Here is a 20,311-nt window from a genome sequence, read left to right on the forward strand (position 1 = left end):
GGACTTTTAAGAAATCAAATCTTTAAACTTTAGTTCAGATTATTACAACAACATAAAACATCATATATTTTTTTTTACAAGAATCATTCATTTAAGGAAATATTTTTATTTTTTCAACGTTTATGACTTCATGATATGACTAGAAACATGGAATGAGGCTGTGCAATATTGCACACTGACATTTTGACTGGGACTAACTAAATAATACAACAAGACTCAACCAAAACAAGATAATATTTGACTAGAATTATTCATAAAAAAGTAAACCCTGTCACTTGTGAGTCTTTTAACGAAATATCCCGCTTTGTGAGACATGATTAGGTTGTTGTTTACGTCGGAGACGTCACTCAAAAGCTTGAAACATCCCGGTCATTAATATGTTTGTATAACGTCAGGTGCGTTCGACAGAGTTTTACCGTTTTGGAACTGTTTTTATCTATTTTGGCTGGGGGAAAAGAAATCTTTGAGAAGGGGACTTTTTAGTGTCATTTGGGGAACTTTTAACGAGCCTTGTGGGGAATTTTAAGGGAATTTCTATCTCGAGGGGAAATTTACCGATAAACGGTAAAAAAAATATAAGCCTGGATTGGTTCCTGGACACCCACCTTCGCTGACGACACTATTCTACTGAGCAACACTATAACTGAAGCACAAAAGATGCTACACATTGTTCAAGATTATACTAACAATAATCGTTATAAAATCAACATTCAGAAACTGCCCTGCAGGTAGGGCGTAAGAATTGTACCTGCTGCCCCCAATTGCATGATCGTAAGAGGCGACTAAATTTGGGACCTTATCTCTTCTCTCCTTTCTAAATAACTTTCTTTTTCCTAATGTCTCCCTTGACAATGCCTCACTTTTGGCCATTTGTTGAGCGTTCGCCCCTGTGAGGAAGGCTTTGGGTTCTGTCCCCTGGCCGAGACATACCAAAGTCTTTAAAAATGGNCTATAAAGTCGGCATCAGTTCCGCGCTATTACAAGAAGACAAACACGAACATATCGCAGCCTCCCAGAATACATACACATACACTACACGCATGCATCTTGCACGCAGGGGAGGCTGTCCTTAAATGACCTTGGCTGTTGAAAGGACGTTAAACAAAATCAAACAAACAAACAAACATTCAGAAAAGTTGTCAATTGTCAATTGGTCCAGGTACAGAAAAACTAAATCTCAAGATCTACCAGTTCAACAAGAAGCCACACATCTAGGCATCATTCGCACTTCTACCAACAAATCCAACGTCGACTCTCACATCAGCAGCGCAAAGCGCACAGTTTACGCCTTGCTAGGTACATGTCTACATGGGGAAAAACGGATTATGTCCCGAGGCAACACCTACGCCATACCAAAACTTCTTTATGGATTGGAAACTCTTCACCTGAATAAAACCGAAATAAAGAAACTCGAACATTATTAGAAATCAGTACTGCGATCACAACTGTCTCTACCCGACAACACCGCAGTAGAGACAATCTACGTCTTAACAGGAAATAGACCAATAAAAGCATTACTTAACATCAGGAGGCTAACTCGGCTAATTCAACTATGCAATGATAAAGATACACTCGAAACCAAAATAATCGAACGACAAATTGCAGTAAAAGACTCCAAAAGCAAAAGTTAAACCAACACATTAAAACAGATCCTGCATGAATATGACCTATGCTCCATCTATGAACTATTCAATTCAAGAATATCAAAACAATCTTGAAAAACACAACTGTACAAGGCAGTCGATAAATGGTGGATATCAAATCTCAACTTGAAATGTGATAAGTTTTCGCTAAAGTTCATCTCTGGCAGTGACTGGTCGTTCGGAAGAGTTCATCCGATTCTTGGAACTCTTCTATTTACAACTTACGAAACAAAGAATATCACAGTGAAACCCAGAATTCTAACTGGAACATAAAAGTTACAAACGACCAAAGCGATATTCAACCAATATAAGATCGATCCAACTTGCCCTATGTGCAATTATCAACCAGAAACTAGACAACATTTTATTGCTCAGTGTTTGAGCTCAATTGATATTCGAACCAGGTACGTCACAAAACTCAACTCAATACTCGATGACAAATTACCGATTCGGTGTGAGGAAGAAATGACTTGGATCACAATCAACCACAGACAATTTGTCAAGGCTAAGAACATATATGTCAAAAAGGACGTAGACTGTGCAATCCTGCATACCTCCAGGAACTATCTATACGCGCTACACATCAACAGACTCAACAACCAGGGGCTCTCCAATAGTATAGCAACATAACCCTAAATTGCAACTTTCTCGATAACGGGTTCAAGTTGACATTTTCTTCTTTGTTGACCAATAAAGCTGTTTAAATGAAGTATATACTCCAAGGAGCCATAATAAAGCACTAAGGTGCTGAGCCGACCAAGAACTTATAAGCAGGTTTAGGTTTCCAAGACACATTATCTTATCCATCATCGATGGTGCGGATGGACAACTTCGACCAGTTACTGCCAGAAGCCATGCTATTCCTACACATGTACAGGTGAGAATACACCGGATGATATGGGTGCTACTAATTACAGCCCGGTATTGATATATTGACCGCCCGGGCGTTTTTCTCCACTTATACACCATAACAACTGAATTTGTTGCATTTTTTTTGATAATATGAATGTTATGATCACGAAGTTGTGTACAAATCTTAACATTTGAGCGAGTTATGACTATTTGAAATCAGTAACATCGCAACAACCCGCTGGAGAAGAGCCATACAAACACCGCCGGGGCTTTTATTTGTGTGGTAAGCTGGACTAAAACAAGTTATTCTTATAGGTTTAGAAACAAAAAATACAAAACTGAGGAAAACATCAAAATATGTTCATAATTAGCCAAGTTATTGTAATTTGAAGTTAACCAACACTGCACTTGTTATTTACAATATTAGAACTGTCCGGGCATAACTCTGCAAAGTTAATTTAATAAAAGTACTTTACTCGGGTTATTTAATTAATATGAAATAAAATATGAAAGACAGTGTGACATATCTTCACTATAAACAGACTTATTCTGATCTAACTAGATACTTCGCTACATTACGCTGATGTTCATATCACGCGTGTTATTTGCAGCATCGGGACCGCCCGGGCTTTCATCTTTATCTTTAGGTCAATTAAAACTCTGTATTTGTTCAGATGTAAGTGTAAATAACACAATGCTTCAAAAAAAATGTTAGAATATGTTAATTATTGGCAGAGTTATGGTGTTTTGAAATTTAATATATTCCTCAACCATGCTATATACACTAGCTGAAACCAAGCGTAATATTTTAATATCGGTCGGGTTTTCATCTTTATTGTTAGTCAAACTAAAACTGAAAAAATCGTTTAGTTGCTGATGTATATAACACCAGTGAAAAAAATTAGAGAATGTGTTAATTTTTGGCATAGTTAGGTCGTTTTGAAATTAGTTACTTCTCAACCATATATACAGTACTACTGAAATCACGCGTGTTATTTGTTGTATCAGGTTTGCCCAGGCCTTTACCGATTTTATTAGTTCAACTAAATCTATCATCATCTGATGGTGGGCTATTCAAATCACCCTGCGTCCGTGGTCCGTCCTTAAACAATTCTTGTTTATATGTAGGTTCCCCTTGGTCCTAAGCTGTGCAAGGCAATTTTTGAGACTGATCGGATTAACAACATGGACGACAGGCAGCCATCTTGGATTTTGATAGTGAAAATATGTTATCGCTATTTCTCCGGAAGAACTAGAGGGATCTTTCTTAAATTTTATATGTAGGTTCCCCTTGGTCCTTAGCTGTGCAGGGCAACTTTTGAGACTGATCGGATAAACAACATGGCCGACAGGCAGCCGACTTGGATTTTGATAGTGAAAGTATGTTATCGCTATTTCTCTGGAAGTACGGGAGGGATCTTTCTCAAATTTTATATGTAGGTTCCCCTTGATCCCTCCTTGTGCATGTTATATTTTGAGACTGATTATAAAAACAAAATGGATTAAAAGAAGAACTAAGCAGATCTTTCTCATATTGCAATGATCGATTCTATTTCTTTCACATTAAGTACTGTACTAGTAAATATGTGAAATGACAAACTAACTTTGAAGGTTGGCTTTCAAACACATCAGTATTAAGTTTAGATCAAAAGTTACCTCAAGGTGCATTTACTGTTAACATGAACCGATCAAACAGATTAGAGGAAAGAAGAGAAAAGATCGAACTGACAAAGAACTAATGAAGATGGTACAAAGGTGGGCGCCAAGATCCCTCTGGGATCTCTTGTTTCTGACCAAAGGAATTATATAAAAACTGGAAAACAATAGAGGTGTCATTGTAGTCTGTTCTGGTATAGTACAAGTTGATTATTTACCTGTATTTCCTGTTCACAAATAGGAAATACTGTGTTAGTTATAGAAATATTTAACAAATATATTTCCTGATTTTCGTAATATTTACTGGAATTATGAATAAATATATACAAGATTATATTAGAGAGGTTTAGCAACCTTACGTGTACGTGTAGGCTACACGTACACGTAAATGCCCTTAAAGGTTTTAAACCAGAGATCCGCATGTCACACGTCATTGTTTAACGTTTAAAACGTTGAAGTGCAAAATAAGAACTTTCACCATTTTAAACATCGGAAATTATATAGCTTTTACAGTCATACTGGATTGAGTTCCAAAATACACCTAACGGTTAATATTTCTACATATATTAGCTTTGATCCAAATATATTACATTTTTTTTCAGTGTAAGTTGCCCGGCCAAATAAGTGCAATCTAGCCCGTTCGAAGTGCTATCAAATAAATCATTCCATTTCCCATTACAAATATTTGAGGTATTATGCAGAACTATTGACAGTTAGACATTTTCGTGGACGCAATCCAATATCACTGTAAACCACTTTAGTAGGCTAACAGACTTAGTAAAAGTATCTTATTAACAATATAACAAACTGATAGCAACAACCAAATAAATACATATCATTTACTTTTATTCATTTATCAATGCCCTAAGCAGATCTGCCATCGTCTTGGACTGCTGCTGCCTTTCTTCCTGTTCTAGGTTAAACAGCTCTTTCTGTAATGCCAGTTCTTCCTTCCTTAGCTGGAGTTCCTGTTGCCGTATGTTGGTTTATGTGTCATTTTTCTCCTTTAGGTAATTAGTGATGACACTAGTGCTATTCTGATTCCGGGGTGTTTTGCCTGGCGTGTCCTCTTCATCACCTGGAAATAGAAATAAGTAGAATTTCTGAATAACATTGTGCTGATTACATTGATGATATTAAGCAGGTTTTTACATTTCATTAAGGCAAAACAGTATAAGCATAGCATATTAAAGATGCATTCCCAGAGTTTTGCGCAGAAAACTTGTAGAATACGGAATTTAAACTGTTTTGGTTATTTTTCCTGAATAGGAAATGTTCTGGCCTTTCCTTTAATACCATCCACGGCGAAAAATCCATGTACAACTCTATAAATGGTTACAGTGACCACAGACCTTGACCTAAACTTTAGAACCCTCAAATTCGAACTCATCCCTATAAAGGTTGTCAAATTTAAATCTGTTTAAAAATTAAGTTAGTCGCTAGAGCGATGACAATACATGGTTATTTTAACTTATTTATTTCCGTCAGAGGACAAAGTTTATCAATATATAGTCTCAGTTGCTGGAGATGAGAGAGCTTTGTGGGGAGTTCTGTTCTCCAGTGAGGGGGTGGGGTGTGTCTTGTTATTAATTATTTAATGGACCAAATATAGGCTTACTTTTGCTGAGTTTCCATGGCCCTTTTTCTAATTTGTTGGCCTCTGCTCCTCGCGTTCCACCCTGTCCATCTCTTTTTGTCTCGCCCTTTCCTCCTCCTCAGACAATTGGGGGGGGGGGGGGGGGGGGGGGGGGTCAGTGGGTCCCGGTAGTGCTAATGTTGCTGATCAACGACACTCAATGTGTACTGTGCCTTGTCTGATTTACCTAAATAGCATAGATTCTGGTCAGTAAGTAGATTAATGAATTTCCAATTTGCTTTAACACATCGTCGAATAACACCGCTATTCAATAACATTGAGACCCTGTAGGTAGGGCGTAAGAATTGTACCTGCTGCCCCCAATTGCATGATCGTAAGAGGCGACTAAATTTGGGACCTTATCTCTTCTCTCCTTTCTAAATAACTTTCTACTTCCTAAAGTCTCCCTTGACAATGCCTCACTATTGGCCATTTGTTGATCGTTCGCCCCTGTGAGGAAGGCTTTGGGTTCTGTCCCCTGGCCGAGACATACCAAAGTCTTTAAAAAATGGTAGTTTCTATTCCTGCTTAACGCTCAGCAAATTAGGATTGGGACGACTGGTTCGCTCGTTGTCAGTATAATGTGACCGGGTGGGGCGTCCTGCTGAGTGTCTTCGGCAGTATGTTTCAGTGAGGTAGCACTATAAAGTCGGCATCAGTTCCGCGCTATCACAAGGAGACAAACACGAACATATCGCAGCCTCCCAAAATACACACACATACACTACACGCATGCATCTTGCACATAGGGGAGGCCGTCCTTAAATGACCTTAGCTGTTAATAGGACGTTAAACAAAATCAAACAAACAAACAAAAAATCAGTAACATAGAAAATCTGGCCATCGCCGAGTTCATATTTCAGAAGGTATATATTTTAGCGGATATCTGTCATCTACTGTATAAAAACATTTAATTGCATATTAAATAATAGGTTAATTAATTAATCCTTTTCTAAGAAGAAAACCATTAAATGGACAGAAATGTCTACACGTTGGTACTTACGCGTAGAGTCCGCCCTACAAGTTCAGCATACGTGTAGAAGGTGCCCGAGCGCAGAAACTGATGACGTCATACACTGAAAAACTAGGGAATTCCCCTCCTACACGTACACGTAAGCTTGCTAAACCTCTCTATTACTTTATAAAAACACATCAAAATACATTAACTGAAAACCTGCTTTTATTAATTTCATATGAAACCAATTATATATATTTCATAAAATAGAACTAAATTTAGCAAGCAATTTATGACAAATATAATCAGACAGATCATGTATCTGCTAAAACAGATGCAATCATCTCTAATGCCATCTAAATTAAAGAAAAAAAGCGACACAAACATTACACAATTGAAAAAATGTATAATATGATACACGTTTTACAGAAATAAAGATCATAAGTTCCAACCGATTGTACATACGCACATCATAATATGCATCTTTAAAAAAGAAAAAATCATTATTGGATATGATAATAAAATGTAATTTTCAAATTAACTGAACTCATTTTTAAAGTCAATTTGACCTACATTTACGTGATCATTCTGGAATACTTTGGGTCATTTTTGGTGCGAGAACAGTTAATATACCTGCACTGGATTCCTCCACTGCCTTCCTCTTTTTTCGTCCTTTTACAACTGAAAGTAAAATTTTAATTTCATGATAATGGTGTATATTTCTTTTATTTTCTTGCTTATTGATATTGAAACAGACATTCTGTATTGACTGATGAATTATCATATGTTGATGAAATGTGTTTGTGTGTTCAGTATAGTAGCATTCATACATCATGGTTCATGTGTTTTGTATTTATTTATAGTTATTTTTTATCATCACCGTAATTCAGTTCAATATTTAAATTAGTGAATTAATATTTTCTTGGGAAAAATAAACTTAATTGGTCAGATACATGTAAATCACCATTACAGGGTACATTAATATTTTTGTAAGTGTTCCTTCTCCATATTTTAATAAAACACTTCATTTGCACAAGTTTTTATATTAAAATGTAAGTGTTACCTGCACATACAGTGTATTTCTGGTATATTTCACTTTTAAATCAAATATTTTTGTTCATGATATAATCCTTTCACAAATGGATTTTTTATATTAAATATTACATTTGTTTCAACATGACATAGGTATTACATCCAATGTAATGAGCTGTAAATTTGCACATGTTAATTCATGTTATACTTGTATGTAAAAAATACATATCTATTCTAATCTATAGCATAATTTTGATAATAGTTTGTCTTTTTTTAATGTAATTATAGTATAAATATTGATATTTATGAACATTAACAACAAATTGCCATCACCCATGGCCAATGGGCATTCATGTTCCTCTTCCTCAAGAGCATCTTGCAGCTGGTCATCACCTACCAAATTATTTGTAAAACAGTAGCATTTGTATTAAGTTTAGCATAAAATTATATATCTATAGCCAAATAAAATAGATTTTCATATTTCACAATTGTTTATCCAAAGTCAAAGTAATTTACTTAATAGTTCATTGTTCTTAATTAGTCTAGTATAGATTTTTAATTGATGCAAGGGCCATTGTTTACATTTGCTCTGCATCATCCCATTGCAATGCATCGATAAGGCAAATGTTGTGAGACTATGACAACATTTGCTATTGTGACGTCATCAATTTGATTGTTGTCAACTCTGAAGTTAATGTTATTGACGTTAGGAGTGCGAAATAACTAAATAATGCATATCTACTCTATAAAAAAAATAATGAATATTTTAACAAACTGTTTGCGAAAGCATTCATTGCATAATCTTTTTATTTAAATTCACTGAAAATTTTGGTTGTGCTGATGAATTGTATATCACTGCCCTGTTTAACATTTCATTTATTTTTAGCTTCAATTTTGCCAAATCCTGTTTATAATATTAAATTTACTTTACAAAATGCTCTCATTACCAGAAATACATAGCAAACAAATCGATATTACAGGTATATACATGTAAGTACATGTACTCAATACCTATTACTACAGCCCCACTAGGTCCCGAAGGAGGTCCCGGAGCAGATCCCATCTCACCACTAGGTCCCGGAGCATGTCCCAGATCACCACTCTTCACTTTGTACTTATCTCCTGTAAGATACACATGTATACAAATTCACATAAAATGCTAAAACTTAATCAGCAAAATGCTATGAAGACTAACAGTTTTAATATTGATTTGTTTTATATATTTTTATTATCAATAAATGAATTATTGTATACATCCTGAATTGAATTCACTTGTCATCTTCAATTTTAATATATATATTTTTGTTATATATTTTTTATTGTCAATAAATATTCATACATAAAATAACATTTGATATTTTCAGTTATATTTTCTTACCAGTATGGTCAGGCCCAGTGTCTGCAGCACCTTCAATGCCATGTATGGCGTCATGTGTTATTGTGCTCAGTACCTGAAATATTCATATCAAATATTTAAAATAAAACATAGCAAATCAATTTATCAACATGTATTAAAATTTAATTCACTTACACATAAACCACACCAAGATTATACATAACATGTATCTTGAAGCTTATCAGTCATATGTATTTGACAAGCAGTCAGTGAGGGCAGATACATTTTAAATGTTGATGTAATAAACAAAAACAGTAAATGTATATAATATTGGCATTATGATGTATGCATGTATGCAAGTTCTTTAGACTTTAATGTCACATATCAACACGGCTCAATGTTAAAATAACAAAAATTCTCGATTACTATTGTATGTTTCGAACAAAAGGTTTTTGTTCAATCACACACAAATTCAACGACAGTATGAACTATAAAATTTCACTCACAACTTTCTCCCAAGGTTTAAATGGCACCTCTACTGGTGGGGGCCACCACCCGTCCTTATTAACTCCCTCTTCTTTGAAGATTCTTTCTTCTTTATGATGCTCTGCACATCTTGCCACCTTTTTTTGGTTTCCTCCACAGTCCAGAGGCACTGACATGACACAGCATTTATTCTGAAAGAACAATACAAAATTTATATTAGAAATAATTATATAATAATTCCAATGTAGTGTTCCAGAATAGCTCCAATTCGGCTTTCTGGTTTTCTTTGCCGACATTGTTGACCTTTTTTTTAGTGTTTTCGAGCAGACGATGTTTACATTAAAGTGAAAGCACGCGATGCGCATGTACCATGATGCGTTGCTAAGTCATTTGTATCTCCAATTTGGAGAGTTCCAGTGGTAAATCTACGTCTAACCCTACGTTTACGTTCGGATTTAAGACCTTTGATAAAACGGACCTAACGCACACGTAACTAAAATCGTAACTCGACTTACGTCTACGTTAACGTCTTAGTTAGTTTACGTGTGGACTAACGACCTTTAGTAAAACATGGTCCTGATATGGTAGAATCAAATACTCTTAATATATGGAAGGGTCTTAAGGTGCATTACCAAAATTGCGAATTTCATGACCATGGGGTCTCGCGTTTCCCCTGGGGAGGGGGTAATCTTTACTAGAGTTTATATAGGGAAATCACATTTTGGACTAACATTTGTTTAATTTCCATTGGAAGTAATTCAATTTGGGTTAGCATTATCAGTATTGGAAAGCAGTTTAATGTTATGCAGATATCAACCCTGACTGACCCCAAGGGGCTGATGGGTGGGGCCAAAAAGGGTCGAATTGACTGAAAATTCAAAAACCTTCTTAAGACCCAAACATGATAGAATCAAATACTCCTCATAGATGGAAGGGTCCTAATATTTTAATGTGCTTTACCAAATTATTCCCTGGATAATGATCCTATTCAGCAAAACCAATGAGTGGATTCAAGTTCAATAATTTAATTGTCAACAATAACGTGTTTTTTTAAATATTTACAATAACAAATCTCTCATTCCAAATCACTCAGCCTTCCTTATCCCTCTCACTATCACAAACTCCCTATCCTTTCTCATAGTCATTCTGTAAAAATTATTAGATGATGAGAGCTTACAAGAAGAATTTGCAAAGATATGCCTTCTATTTAAAAAGATTAATGATACTTCAATTACTCCAGCAAGCTTCAGCTTAATAAAACCTCCCCAATATATAATTATATATGGATGAGAAACTTCTAATGAATTATTAAGGAATGAACTTTACCAATAAACTTTCAAATAAACTATAGCTGTTCCCAAATCCCGTTCAAAATGACATCCCTCCCGTAGCTACTGTCCCGACGACGTCTAAGTTATTAAAACCCTACAAAAATTCCCAATAAATGAATTAACCCCATCCACATATAACCCATAAACGCATACAACAAATATACAAGACGAGACAGCCGTATCTGGAATTTGAGGAAGTGGCCTCGTTAGTACATAGCGGAAGAAACACGTAAAGACAAGCACAATACACACCCACCTAACATAAGCTGCCTAGTACAGACTGAACCCGAACACTTCAAAATAACGCTCGCTTGAGTCTCGCTGGAATATTACACTAGAGATAGCGTGAACTTATTCCTCTCTAGCTGGATTATCGCTGAAAAATGTTTACTAGTTTAAATAAGTAATATACACAATAAATTAATTCTTCTCACATACACGCATACTAATGTGCCGACCTACTTGCGTACTACGTCACTTCCGCTGCATAATATGGAGGATGACTTGGGGTTACTACCGAAGTTAACGATTAATAATGACATAAGCATTCACTCTATCCATCCCCCCCCCCCCCACACACACACACTTAAAATTGTGCATGCTCCCAAGAACGCTATTATACTGTAATATGTACATAGATAATATGGATATGGTGGTATAGATATAACCTAACATTGTACACTGGGGCATAATAAGTAACTAGTAATCCATTGTATATACTACTACTTTAGAAGAATTATTATTCAATGACACAGCGGGTACTACGATGAGAGACATTGTAGCGCTTGTCTCCGCGTGTTTGAGGATTCTGTTTAGGGGTCAGCAACCAAGGTTTAAGTCCATAACAACTGTCCCCAAGTAGCCAACCACCTGCAAATGTGCCCGCTTCAAAGGCAGCTTGAAATGCTTCAAATGCAAAGTATTTTCCATAAAATTTGTGAATGACTAACGGTATATCTGCATGCCAATTTTACAAATAGTTCAACGTTAAAATCCACCACAACCCCTAAGAACATAATCTGCTATAATCCAGTCCAATAATACCATATACACCCTATCAAATAGTCGGTTAATAAATTATCGACTATCTACGAAATAATTGTTATATGAATTTGAAATATTGTAACATAACCGAGTCCACACAATTATTCTTTCTTTGATCTCATCCTCGTTGGCTGTAGTAGCTGGTCTAACTTGTCCTCTATGCATTTCTGTCCCTTCTTGAGCTCATTTAGGTCACGCGAAATGGATACTTATATCTTTGTGTTGGCGTCTTCTATTTAGTTCTTTGTTTCCAATAATTATAGTAGTTTTCCCGTTACTGTGTCCAGTGTTGGTGTTGTGGATGGAATACCTAAAGAGATATGCCAGTCCTTCGGGGTCATCGGTACCTTCTGGGGGGCCTCGCAAACAATTCCCTAATATCCTTGAACAAAGTCATCCAGTGTCGGGAGGCCCACTGATTCCTCTGTCTAGTAATTCTTGAATGCCTTTGAGTGGATCAACTGGGTCCTTCCTGCCGGCTCTCCTCGACCAGGTTGCTTAGGACTCTTCTCTGGAAAGCCTTTTAAGGTGGAAGTTGACGTTGTCCAGTGGTCGACAAGCTGACTCACGCGTCAGAAGCTTCGCCTTTTGGTCAGGGTAGCTGGTGACATGTCTGTCCAGGTCATGTTGGCGCCAAGCATGAAACGGGCATAAGGTGCAGTAATACGGACATCTCTCCAAAGGCACGTGGTGTTTATAATAGTGTGACACCACTCTCCTCTGTGTAAATTACAGGACATGCATTGGTAGGTTCTGCCTCTTTTTGAAGTTCAATGGCTGTCAAATGGGAAAATAATGCTCTCTAAATGCTGATCAATATGTAAAGATAATACAATGATCCATCCCTGTTAGATGAGGCTGATATGTACTGAAGCAATATACTAATAGTTTGTAAATTTGTAAAGCTCAACATCCAGGTTTTTTATCACCTTGACATCATAGTAAATATACTATAGTTGTGGGATCGCACAACGTTGAACGATGTACGAAAGATTAAAAGTTGGACGATCATTGCTTGCGCTCTTTTGTGTGCACGATGGATGAACGTGGTGCGATAACAATCGTGGTTGGTGTAAATTGAGGAGTGCGATAACAATATATACGGTTTCGTGTTTAAACATATAAACTTGATTTTTACGTATGTTTCTATATTTTACCTACATCTATAAGCTTATCTTTATGTCTTTCCTTCCTTAAACTTAGAAATTGTGGGTTTTTTTGGTATTTTTAAAGCACCTTAATCGACAAATGTAAAATTACAACACAGTCCCGTATACAGGTAAACATAGCCACACTGTAAATGTACCACGACCGTCATTTTCCCCCGCCCGGGGCACTTACGTCTTTCGTCGGGTAGGGCCAGGGGTGTGAAAACTCAGGTTAAGGGGAGCTATAGGCAAACCGAATGCAAATAACAGATACTAAACGTCCAGTTGTGTTTTCATTACGACCATACTGTAACGCATATCAGCTCTATGTTTCAGGTACAGGCCAGGTAAAATTTCGGTCACTCATCAAGTTGTTATTTACCTGTTCTGTTACCTTGGAGCCAAAGTCATCCTTGACAGTCTAACGGTCACTGTAATGCTGTGTTACAAGCATTGTAAAATTGTACATAATCTTCATTACTGTGATGAGAAATTACAGTAATACATACATACAGTTTTCATTATTGCATACCAGCTTTCCGTATTTTTATCATTCCGTAATATGGATCTACAAATTGTACCCAATCGCACAGTTGTGTGGAGAGAAGCGCACAGCGGGGCGAACGATTGCGAAATCGCACAGTTGTCCGGACGGTGTGTACACGTTGTATGCACAGTGTTCGCACGCTATTTTTGGTGCGCTGTGCAGTCACACAACTGTATTATCTTCGTCCAATCAGGTGTGTCTCCAAGGTAGAGTTTCAACTTATCGTGGTGGAGAATTCTTGTCTTCTGGACATCAGAAGACAATTGGACTCTGTAATTTACTTCTGTTATCTTCTCTGCAATAATTAACATTTCATAGCATTGTTTTTGACTAATACTTTTATTTTGTGTAGCGTCCTTCCGGTCATCTGATCATCTGAAGTAGCCTCTAGTAGTTTAAAGGTTCCTTGTAGTTGTTAGTCTCATTGGTGTTACCATCTCTGGTCCATAATAAACGTTGTCTGAAGATAATCCATGACGACCAGTATCTTCATGTCTCGAGAAATATTGACCTATTTGGTAGTGACCTTGCTGACCTCTGGTGTTGTTGCTAATAGTTGTGTTGCTGAGTATAGCGCTGACAATCCCGAGCTATGTGACCAGGTGTGCCACACTTAAAACAGGTTCTGTCTTCTGTTTGTCTGTTCCTGTATTGTGTATTACGACCGCTCGCAATTGATTTCTTCAAGTCCTCTAATGACTCTCTCCGATTTGCTGCTATGGTTCGTCGTCTTTTTCTGTCTTTTGACGTCTATGTTCCTGACTGGATTTATTACCTCGTCTTCAACATCTTGCTTGTGTCTGTATTACTTGTTACTGTTTTAGTGGCACGTTATGACCCTTCGTTTTCCATCTTCTGTGACCTTCTGGTCATATAGCTAACAACAAAGTACACTGCATCATCTACATCATTATGATCCTTGTGGTATTCTACTTCAAAGCTGGCTTTTTGGTTTTGTAGACCATCAAAGAATTTACGTAGAATGTCTTCAGATCTGGTTTTGGTGTACCTCTCTTTGTGTGTCTTGTCATATACGCGCTTAATATAAGGTCCGCTGCATATTCCTCTACAGTCTCCCCAGGTTTTTGTTGTCGCTTGCTGAGTTGTGCAGCAAACGTTTTAGACGTCTCCACTACTCTATATATGTTGTGTAGTTCTTTTATGAGGGCTTTGTAATTGTTTCTAGTGTTCCTGGATAGTTTGCCAAACACAAATTCACCTGCTTTTGCCTTGTAGCCTAGGTAATAGCTGATCCAGACGTTAACCATTATTCCACGAGTTCCTCTCTGCTACGGTTTCAAAACGATTAAACCATATTTTCTCCTCGTCTTTGAAAGGGGGGAAGCTTTGTTGTAACACTGGGTGTTTTACTTGGTACCCCCACTGTTGTAGCTGTTATGTTAGCATCATCGTCTTTGCCTTCTTCAGAACCTTGACCTTCAGAGATTGAGTCTGTTCAAATTTATGAGTGTTTGTTATACTGGCGGGTCAGGCATTTCCACTGGTGTCTCGTCTAACCCTAGGATGTTGCTTCTGTGATAACAGGAGTGGAAAGTAGACTGGATCATCTCCATATTATTTGCCAGCTGGTCCATTCTAGTAGCAAAACTAGCAAATCGTTCTTCAAATCTATTTTCTGTTGCGAGCGCTCTGTAGGATGATCTTCGTCAGTAGACTGATGACCTTCATCAGTAGACTGATTACTTTCATCTTAAGATAGTGTCTGTGAACCCAATTTATGGTAGATATTCTGTGATCTTCCTTTGCCTTTAGTAGACTTCTTATAATTAATTGTCTTCTCTTGCGACATCGTCATCTCAACATCAGAATCTTCTTTAGGAACTACCTGATGTCTTCTCTGAATTCTAAGAATTTCCCTACTGGCCATCTCGTCTCAGGTTAACTTCTTACTTTCAAAGGCAGGATCAGCAATCGTGGGAGTTACTGGAATATGCCAGATTACTTAAACACCACTTGACTGTAGTTTACTGTACTTGGGGAATTTAAAATAAATAAAACACAGACGGTTACAGGAAAACCTTGAAGTTGCCTGGAAAACCACATATTTATGGAACACCACACTTTAGTGGAATAATACGGGCCACTTATTGGTGGAACACCACACTTTAGTGGAATATAACACAGGTTTATATCGGAACAGCCGGATTAGCACCTGGACAATTACACAGGAAAGTCAAGATTTCCCCAACCAAATTCGACCAGCGTTAAGGAATGGTTACTCAGATCAATATCGGGGAAGAGGCCTCTTAATCCCGTAAATCACCAAGTAATTGAAAGATAAACTTCCTGTAAAATGTAAATGCCAGTTCCTCTTACGTAACTATTTGGCTACATAATAAAATACAAAAATATATCACTAAGCGATCAAGACTCAAATTAAGCATCATGAACAATGCTATACTATAATGTTTAATTTATCATTGCATTATCTCATACACGCGTAAAAACAATTATAACACATTTTACATTTTCTAATCTATTACCACCAGGTCTTGTTTATATACCGGTATATATAAAATATATCAATGCTGTCCTCAACAAACAAACAAACCACGAGACTGTCCTCTGTTATCAGTCATACCACCAGACTGACCATAGTTAGCAGCCGTCTCAAAAAAATTGAAAGAAATGTCATCACAAGACTGATATCCGTTGCAGCCATTACAAAATTCTTCATCACACGACTGTCCTCTTTTACCAGTCAATACAACATTTTAACAAGCTCAAGCCTATACAATACATGCTTAATGCTAGCCAATACAATGCACCATATAAAACTATCTATCCCCTCATACTCTGAATAATAATAATATATGTGCTAATTAATTCTCCAAAACCAATATTCCTACTTACTCCGTATCATCGAGTAAATCTCACATGAATAGCGAACAAAAATTACTTCATATATTCTTCGTTTTTGAGTACGTATTGCTCAATGTTCGCAGACATAGAAAAATAATAAAATATGTCGCTACCCCTCCATACCATGGTTAACCTTAGCAGAAGTATGTCTCGCATGAAAGGTAGAAATCGATCAAGACTGTACGTCTGGTGGTAGATACATCAAATCTACTCTGTTGTCTCAATACATACAGGATCCTGGAGTTATACCTCTAACCATATACTACAAATAATCACGATAACTCTACTCTGTTTCACTACAGGATCCGCGAATTATACCCTCAAATCAATTTCCAACATTAGACTGATGTAAAACAAACAATGTTATCCATATCAGAAATAATATAACAAGACCTTAACCTCATCGGCACGTTCAGTATTAATGATACATATCGGCTATTAGTTTTAGGGTATAAGTATCTCAAACTTGTATACCTGGCTAATCATAATATTCACCTCCATTTTCTTTAGTCCTCAACTCAACAGTCAAAGATTGACTCGTACGAGTTCTCTCAAAGCATAGGTACCTCAACTATACCACATTAATACTAGTCATAATTACGCACTAAGTTTAAACATTCACATTTTTTTTTTAAATAAATCACAAGGCAGAAAACACCACTCGTAATATACCAAAGACATCTTTAAAGCATCCATCTCATACTCTCATACACTTAGTTGCTTATAATATTTTACCTAATCCACCTATTCATTTCATCAACAAAAAATTACTCTTATTGTAGTGACATTACAAATTGTTATGCTACTAGATATTTTATATGTAACAGCCTAGTGGTTCGACCAAACAACAAATATGGTAGCGTGGCTGGCTGCTACATAAGAGTTGGGTATTAACCTGATTAATACCACGTCCATAAAGGACTTAAGACATGACATCCTCGAAAGTCCCAAGTAATATTACTCTAGCAAGCTCCAGCCTAATAAAACCTCTCCAATAAATAAGTATATATCGATGAGAAACTAATGAATAATTAAGGAATAAACTTTCAAATTAACTATAACTGTTCCCAAATCCCGTTCGAAATGGCATCCTTCCTGTAGCTACTGTCCCGACGACGTCTAAGTTATTAAAACCCTACAAAAATGCTCAATAAATAAATTACCCCCATTCACATATAACCCATAAACAAACATACAAGACGAGACAGCCGCATCTGGAATTAAGGAAGTGGCCTCGTTATTCCATAGCGGAAGAAACACGTAAAGACAAGCACAACACACACTCATTTAAGCTGCCTAGTACAGACTAAACCCAAAATCTTGCTGGAATATTACCAGAGATCGCGCGAACTTATTCCCCCCTCGCTGGATTCTTGCTGGATTATCGCTTGAAAATGTTTACTAGTTTAAATAAGTATTATACACAATTATCTCTCATAAATAAATAAATTCCTACTCAAATGCACGCACATTATCGACTTACATTCCCGCTACGACCTCTTCCCAAAAATATTTACTTTCGTTTCTGCCGACCTACTTCTACATCACCTACACGTCCTATACCACCTATGCCTTCCTACTTCACCTTTACTTCATATACCCCCTTTGCCCTCCTACATCACATTTACTTCCTATTCCATCTATACCCTCCTACATCACCTATACATCCTATACCACCTATACCCTTCTACATCATTTACACCTCCTAAACCACCTATACCCTTCTACATCAACTATTCTTCCTACCTCCGCTTTACTTCATATACCACAGATACCTACCTACATCACCTTTACTTCTTATACAACCTATACCCTCCTACATCAACTTTACCTACTCTACCACAATAACCCTTCTACATCACCTTTACTTCCTATAACCTCCTACATCACCTTTACTTCCTATACCCTCATACATCACCTTGACTTCCTATACCCTCCTACATCACATCTACTACCTATACCACCTATACCCACCTACATCACCTATTATTTCTATACATTCCTACGTCACCTTAACTTCCTATACCACCATAACCCTTCTACATCACCTTTACGTGTCACGTGTATAGGATCCGATCAATGTGATTGCGGGAAATGTTCATGCATATAATAAACCCACCTATACCCTCCTTCATCATATTTACTTCATATACATGTACCACCTATACCCTCTACACCACCTATATTTACTTTACCACCTACACCCTTCTACATCACCTGCAAATGTAAACTGTCTTTACAGACCCGTACACGTTCGCTGTTCCAGCTTGGACGCAAACGGTACGGAAGTGCTACGCAAACGGTACGGAAGTGCTACGCAAACGGACCGAAATGAAAAACTATTTCAAACTTAAAGTCAAGTTCGGCTAGGCCGATTGCACTGAACCTTTGTAGGAATGATCGACTCATGGTCCTGACAAAGTGTTGTTATTTTTCGGGTCAATCAGAAATCCAATATGGCCGCCACGGCCGCCATTTTGAAAAACTATTTCAAACTTAAAGTCAAGGTCTGCTGGGCCGATTGAACTGAAAGTTGTAGGAATGATCAGCTCATGGTCCTGACAAAGTGTTGTTATTTTTCAGGTCAATCAGAAATCCAATATGGCCACCATTGCCGCCATTTTGAAAAACTATTTCAAACTTAAAGTCAAGTTCTGCTAGGCCGATTGAACTGAAACTTTGTAGGAATGATCGACTCATGGTCCTGACAAAGTGTTGTTATTTTTCGGGTCGATCAGAAATACAATTTGGCTGCCGTGGCCGCCATTTTGTAAATACCTATTTCAAACTTAGAAACAAGTTCTAATAGGCCGATATCACTGAAAATCGGTCTAGGAATGATCAGCTCATGGTCCTGACAAAGTTAAGTTAACATTATACTTAACTATTTTTTACTCACATTGGTACATATTTCAAAAACAAAAATAAATACTCAGGTGACCGTTAAGGCCCATGGGCCTCTTGTTTATTTCGTCTTTGATACTTCCATACACTTTTAGATTTTCGTAGGATTTGGAGACCGATAATGTGCTTAATTATTAGTACATGCAAATACATGCATCGGAGATTTGAAATGTATACATGTTATATTATGTCTATTAATTAAATTTCATTCACAGATAAACAGTTTTTTTTGTTATACATCTTTTATTTTATTATGAAAATCAGGGATGTGTAGTGGTCCACTACACATCCCTAATTGTACGTGTATATTGTTACGGGAGTTATTATATATATTTTTTCAGTTTGAAAGGCAAGCTCGTGCATGTAGGAAACTATTATGAATAAGAAAATAATATGTACAAAATATATGTAATTTTTACATTCATGATATGTACCTATAGTATTAATAAGAATATAGGTTTTCTTTATCGATCATAAAAATGTAGGTATATGTACTGACTTTTCTACAGGTAAATCTTACCTGGCTGAATCCTGGTACTGGAGAAACTATGACTGTCTGGCACACCCTGAGGGGTGTGTTTGTTTGTTTGTTTGTTTGATTTTGTTTAACGTCCTATTAACAGCTAAGGTCATTTAAGGACGGCCTCCCCTGTGTGCAAGATGCATGCGTGTAGTGTATGTGTGTGTATTTTGGGAGGCTGCGATATGTTCGTGTTTGTCTCCTTGTGATAGCGCGGAACTGATGCCGACTTTATAGTGCTACCTCACTGAAACATACTGCCGAAGACACCCAGCAGGACGCCCCACCCGGTCACATTATACTGACAACGGGCGAACCAGTCGTCCCACTCCTAATTT

At 37.0% G+C, this 20,311-nt stretch overlaps 1 protein-coding gene across 1 annotated transcript; it reads right to left on the bottom strand.

Annotated features, from left to right (window-relative positions):
• Positions 1–5,137: 5,137 nt before the first annotated feature.
• On the bottom strand, positions 5,138–11,300 carry LOC110443317. Its single transcript, XM_021487479.1, has 7 exons — positions 11,184–11,300; positions 9,617–9,787; positions 9,153–9,225; positions 8,786–8,896; positions 8,102–8,167; positions 7,376–7,423; positions 5,138–5,229 (listed from the first exon to the last, which is right to left on the bottom strand). Exons 2-7 carry the CDS (start codon positions 9,770–9,772, stop codon positions 5,138–5,140), a joined length of 546 nt encoding a protein of 181 aa, XP_021343154.1. The 5' UTR covers positions 9,773–9,787; positions 11,184–11,300.
• Between the last annotated feature and the right edge of the window lie 9,011 nt (positions 11,301–20,311).

Source organism: Mizuhopecten yessoensis, unplaced genomic scaffold (assembly GCF_002113885.1).
Source record: "Mizuhopecten yessoensis strain PY_sf001 unplaced genomic scaffold, ASM211388v2 scaffold716339, whole genome shotgun sequence".
Taxonomy (NCBI): domain Eukaryota; kingdom Metazoa; phylum Mollusca; class Bivalvia; order Pectinida; family Pectinidae; genus Mizuhopecten; species Mizuhopecten yessoensis.